A 6,122-nucleotide genomic window follows, 5' to 3' on the forward strand; every position below is an offset into this window, starting at 1 on the left:
CGCTCTAAGATCAAATCCAAAATCAGATCTGATACCTGAATTGATGTGTGTGTGTGGTGCTTGGGTTCCAGCCTGTAATTACTCAGTGGCCCTAGTTAGAAATATCCTCAGAGACAGCAATGCCATTTGTAGTTGGGCAGCATGCTGCCTCGTGTGTGAATTGTGTGAAAGCTCACTAGGCCATTGCTGTGTCAGTCACTTTTCACACTGACCAGTTGTTAGGCTCTTTCTGCATTGGGGGTTGGGTGGCTAGAAGCACACAGGGTTTGTTGGTCTCTGGCTAGTCCAGGAGTGCTGGCTAGCCAGTGTTTATTTGTGCGGCTTCTCTGACTGCACAGGACTCTGTGAATAGTAACAGAGCACACCTGCTGATTTAATTTAGCTGGCAGTGACTTAAACTGTCGGACAGTATTCACACTTAGGTGTTAGCAGTCAGTAGCCCAGAGGACTCCGTAGGTTTTTTTTTTTTTTTTTAATAAACCCTGCTGACCATAACACGGGGGCACCACAAGGTCCAGTTCTTGCCCCATTTCTCTTCACACTGTACACTGCTGACTTTAGGCACAACTCATCCAGCTGTTACTTACAGAAGTACTCCGATGACTCTGCTATAGTCGGCCTTATCACTGATGGCGATGATAGGGAATACAGAGACTTAAACCGGGACTTTGTTGAATGGTGCCAGCAGAACCAGCTCAGGATTAATGTTGGGAAGACCAAGGAGATGGTGGTGGACTTTAGTAAATGGAGAAGTGCTCCGACCCCGGTGGAAATCTAAGGGACATGTAATGAGATAGTCCGGACCTATAAGTATCTGGATGTGATCCTCAATAATAAACTAGACTGGGCTGATCACCCGGAGGCACTGCACAGAAAGGGCCACAGCAGACTCTACCTGCTCAGGAGGCTGAGGGCCATTCAGAGTCCAGGGGACACTTCTTAGGGCCTTCTTCAACTCTGTGGTTGCCTCAGCCATCTTTTTCGGTGTGGCCTGCTGGGGGAGCAGTATATCAACCAGGGACAGAAATAGACTTGACAGGCTGATCAGGAGGGCCAGCTCTGTCCTGGGGAGCCCCCTGGACCCAGTACAGGTGGTGGGTGACAGAAGGATACTGTCTGTGGTGACCTCCATGCGGGTGAACAAATCCCACCCCATGTATGGGACCTTGATGGAACTTGGCAGCACTGTAAGTGACCCTCTGCTTCACCCCAAGTGTGAGAAGGAGCTATCGCAGGTCCTTCCTTCCAACCGCGACCAGGCTGTATAATCTACATCAGACCAAGCGAAGACACTCTGCACAGAAAACTAATGACTATGACTATGACCATGAGGTCTTCCTCTTTCTTCTTCTGTTCCTTAGCTGCTATGGACTCCTAGTATATCTTCTCTTCTCAGCATATGTGTGTCTACGTCTGTAATATATTACTGTGTATTATCCTGTATCTGTATTACTATGCTGCTGTAACATACTGAAATTTCCCCACTGTGGAACTATTAAAGTATTATCTTATCTTATCTTACACCTGTTACGAGCTTTGTTACTAAAGGCATGCGGACCAGTCTTCTCAGTAGTTTATTAACCTACTCCGCAATGTTTTGTACTGAAGTACCAAGAAGACACCACAATGTGACAGATTTATTAAGAATGGAATTTCATATGACAGACTTAATAAAGGCACAGGGATAGGCTGGTTTATAAAGAGGCTCTGCAGTTTCCATAAATCAGTCCTACGACCATGTCCCTGAATGCATATTTATACCCTTAAGGAATTGACGTAGATTTCCATTATGACTTAGAAAACTGGCGTGGGTCATAGATATGTTGGGCCAAGGCTTCCCCCACATTGCATGAAAATGTGGGCAGAATGGCTTGGGGGTAACACTGAGGGCTGTGGTGTGGTGGAATAAAGTGCCTTGTACCAAATGTCTGCCACAGTGTCATCTATTTACACCAGAAAACTGATTGATAATTCTCCCCATTGTTCAATAATTGTAATCTTTATTTCGTATGCACTTAGCTAGTTTCCTCACTTTCCTGCACCTTCATTCCCTGCACCCGCAGAAGTAAGTGAAGTAAGTTCCTGTTAGGTAAGCAGCAAAGTTCCCGTCATCAATGGGTCTCAGTCCTGCCAGTTGCCCATTTAGATCCAAGATCTGGACTTCCAATTGGGCAACCTCATTTCTAAACTTCCTGAATCTAAAGTCCATAACTCTCAAGTCACATACAAAACATACATTCTCAGATTTGCTTTATAGTTTGTTTCCTTCCCGTGAATTTCTCTGCTTGTAAAGTTCACGATTTAACTCTAGTCCATAAAATCCATCTGTTTGTTAAAAGTCTGGCGGCAAGTGGATAAAACTACTCGTTCTTGTCTCAATGGTTTGATTGCCTAAAAAGCTTAATTCTGATGGTATCTTTAACATCCTTGTTCCTCATGCTGTAGATGATGGGGTTCAACATTGGAGTCACCGCTGTATATAAAATGGACACCGTCTTGTCTATCTCAGGAGAGTATGCGGAGCGAGGCTTCAGGTACATGAAGATGATTGTCCCATAGTATAGAGACACAACGGTGAGGTGGGAGGCACACGTGGAGAAAGCCTTATCTCTGCCTTGTGAAGAACGGATCTTGAAGACGCTGGAGATGATGTTGATGTATGAGATTAAAGTCAAGAAGAAAGCGCATAAGACAATGATCTGTGCCGCAATGTTCATGGCTATCTCATTGGGGCGAGTATCTTTGCAGGAGAGTCGAAAGAAAGGAGGCATCTCGCAGAAGAAGTGGTTGACATGGTGGGATTTGCAGAAGGGCAGTTGGAAGGTTAGAGGCACATGAATGATGGCGTTACCAAAGCCAACACCCCAAGATGTGGAAGCCAAACAAATACACATCTTCCTATTAATAATCGTTTGGTAATGCAATGGCCTACAGATAGCTGCAAATCGGTCATAGGCCATGACAGCAAGAAGGACGCATTCTGTGGCTCCCAATGCCAAATGGAAATACATTTGAAAGGCACATCCCACCCGAGAAATACTTCTGTCCTTGGATAGAGTGTTTGTCAGAATTTTAGGCACAATGGTGGAGGAGAAGCAAACGTCAATCATAGAGAGATTACTCAAGAAAAAGTACATGGGGGTGTGAAGCTTCACGTTGATCCTCACCACAGTGATCAGTAGTGTGTTTCCTGACAATGTCACCATGTACATTATCAAGAAGACTATGAAGCAGATGACTTGGAGATATGGGACATCGGAGAGGCCAAGGAGGATGAATCCTGAGGATGTTTCATTTGAGTTTTCCATTAGATGTTCTGTCTCTGGGGAATGGTAGTCAAGAAGCAGATAACCATTAAACAGTTAAAGGCACCCATGGTTAATTTTAAGTTTATTCTTACTGAACGGTGCTGGTTTTGTGGTGTTCTGTCCTATGTTCTTCTTCATCTTATGTGTCCAGCTTCTCTTATAACTAGAGATGAGCGAGTAGTATTCGATCGAGTAGGTATTTGATGGAATACTACGGTATTCAAAATACTCGTACTCGATCGAGTACCACTCGCTATTCAAATGGAAAAGTTCGATACAGAACCAGCATTGATTGGCCGAATGCTATACAGTTGGCCAATCAATGCTGGTTCTTCTCCTACCTTTAGAAGTCTTCTCCGTGCAGCTTCCCCGCGGCGTCTTCCGGCTCTGAATTCACTCGGCCAGGCATCGGGCCTGGGCAGAGCCGACTGCGCATGCCCGCTTGTAGTGTGGGCATGCGCAGTCGGCTCTGCCCAGGCCCGATGCTTTGCAGAGTGAATGAAGAGCCGGAAGACGCCGCGGGGACGCTGCACAGAGGACTTCTCGGAGGATCCAGCCCGACCCTCACTCGTTGACTTGGTAAATATAATTTGATCGAACGTTGCCTACCCCTGAAACGAGCATTTTCCCCCCCATAGACTATAATAGGGTTCGATATTCGATTCGAGTAGTTGAATACTGAGGGGCTACTCGAAACGAATATCGAACCTCGAACATTTTACTGTTCGCTCATCTCTACTTATAACGTATCTACACTAAAAAGACTTGATGTTTCTTTTGGTTGTACTGTCAATCTTTGTGTGTGCGGGGGAAGCAGAAATCGTAGGCTTTTTCATGAGTCTTGGAGAAGCAGGACTTACAGTCCTTGCAGCTGTTAGAGGGGTTGTCCTATCATTAAAGCGTAGCTACAATTATAACATGACTTTTTATCAATGAGCAGCAGAAATAAATAGAAGAATATTTGCAATATATTATATTTAATAAATATGATTCCTTCTCCATTTATCAAGCTGAGTTATCTTATACATTATGGAACATAGGTACACTTTAATTATCACAATCATTGTATATATCTTTTTTTTTTTTTTCAATTTCCCTTTTAAAAAGTTATCCAGGGAAGAGATATGACATTTAGTTACATTGTCTAATGCCATCTGTTGTTTAAAGTATTTAGAAGTGTGCACATTCACCCAATATACTGAGTGCTGGTGGACACACATGCTATAATGGGCCAACCTCTCAAGATTGGTTTTGTTTTGGTTTCGGGTAGTTTAGGACCAAGATTTGTTTTGGGTCAAACGAGTTCAGTTTCTTCATTCTTAGGGCTCCTAGGAACCTATGTATAAAACATAGTATAGAACACTGTCAGGGCTCCTAGGAACCCATCTATAAAACATAGTGTATAACACTGTCAGGGCTCCTAGGAACCTATCTATAAAACACAGTGTATAACACTGTCAGGACTCCTAGCAACCTATCTATAAAACATAGTGTATGACACTGTCAGGGCTCCTAGGAACCTATCTATAATACATAGTGTATGACACTGTCAGGGATTCTAGGAACCTATCTATAAAACATAGTGTATGACACTGTCAGGGCTGCTAGGTACCTATCTATAAAACATAGTGTATAACACTGTCAGGCCTCCTAGGAACCTATCTATAAAACACAGTGTATAACACTGTCAGGACTCCTAGCAACCTATCTATAATACATAGTGTATGACACTGTCAGGACTCCTAGGAACCTATCTATAAAACATAGTGTATAACACTGTCAGGGCTCCTAGGAATCTATCTATTAAACATAGTGTAGTATACCGTCTGGGCTCCTAGGTACCTATCTATATAACATAGTGTAGAATACTGTCAGGGCTCCTAGGAACCTATCTATAAAACATAGTGTATAACACTGTCAGGGCTCCTAGGAACCTATCTATAAAACATAGTGTAGAACACTGTCAGGGCTCCTAGGAACCTATCTATAAAACATAGTGTAGAATACTGTCAGGGCTCCTAGGAACCTATCTATAATACATAGTGTAGGACACTGTCAGGGCTCCTAGGAACCTATCTATAAAACATAGTGTAGAACACTGTCAGGACTCCTAGGAACCTATTTATAAAACATAGTGTAGAATACTGTCAGGGCTCCTAGGAACCTATCTATAATACATAGTGTATGACACCGTCAGGGCTCCTAGGAACCTATCTATAAAACATAGTGTAGAATACTGTCAGGGCTCCTAGGAACCTATCTATAAAACATAGTGTATAACACTGTCAGGCCTCCTAGGAACCTATCTATAAAACATAGTGTAGAATACTGTCAGGGCTCCTAGGAACCTATCTATAAAACATAGTGTATAACACTGTCAGGGCTCCTAGGAAGCTATCTATAAAACATAGTGTATGACACTGTCAGGGCTCCTAGGAACCTATCTATAAGACATAGTGTATAACACTGTCAGGGCTCCTAGGTACCTATATATAAAACATAGTATATAACACTGTCAGGGCTCCTAGGAACCTATCTATAAAACATAGTGTAGAACACTGTCAGGGCTCCTAGGAACCTATCTATAAAACATAGTGTATAACACTCTTAGGACTTCTAGGAACCTATCTATAAAACATAGTGTAGAACACTGTCAGGACTCCTAGGAACCTATTTATAAAACATAGTGTAGAATACTGTCAGGGCTCCTAGGAACCTATCTATAAAACATAGTGTAGAACACTGTCAGGGCTCCTAGGAACCTATCTATAATACATAGTGTATGACACCGTCAGGGCTCCTAGGAACCTATCT

General features: G+C 43.0%; 1 protein-coding gene across 1 annotated transcript; it reads right to left on the bottom strand.

Annotated features, from left to right (window-relative positions):
- Nucleotides 1-2,375: 2,375 nt before the first annotated feature.
- LOC142213013 (olfactory receptor 5AP2-like) lies at nucleotides 2,376-3,308 on the bottom strand. Its single transcript, XM_075281156.1, has one exon. It carries the CDS (start codon nucleotides 3,306-3,308, stop codon nucleotides 2,376-2,378), a length of 933 nt encoding a protein of 310 aa, XP_075137257.1.
- Nucleotides 3,309-6,122: the final 2,814 nt, after the last annotated feature.

This window comes from Leptodactylus fuscus, chromosome 7 (assembly GCF_031893055.1).
Source record: "Leptodactylus fuscus isolate aLepFus1 chromosome 7, aLepFus1.hap2, whole genome shotgun sequence".
In the NCBI taxonomy this organism is placed as follows: domain Eukaryota; kingdom Metazoa; phylum Chordata; class Amphibia; order Anura; family Leptodactylidae; genus Leptodactylus; species Leptodactylus fuscus.

What these genes read in the sequence shown, in the direction of transcription:
- LOC142213013 (XM_075281156.1), bottom strand. Translation starts at nt 3,308, where the DNA reads ATGGAAAACTCAAATGAAACATCCTCAGGATTCATCCTCCTTGGCCTC.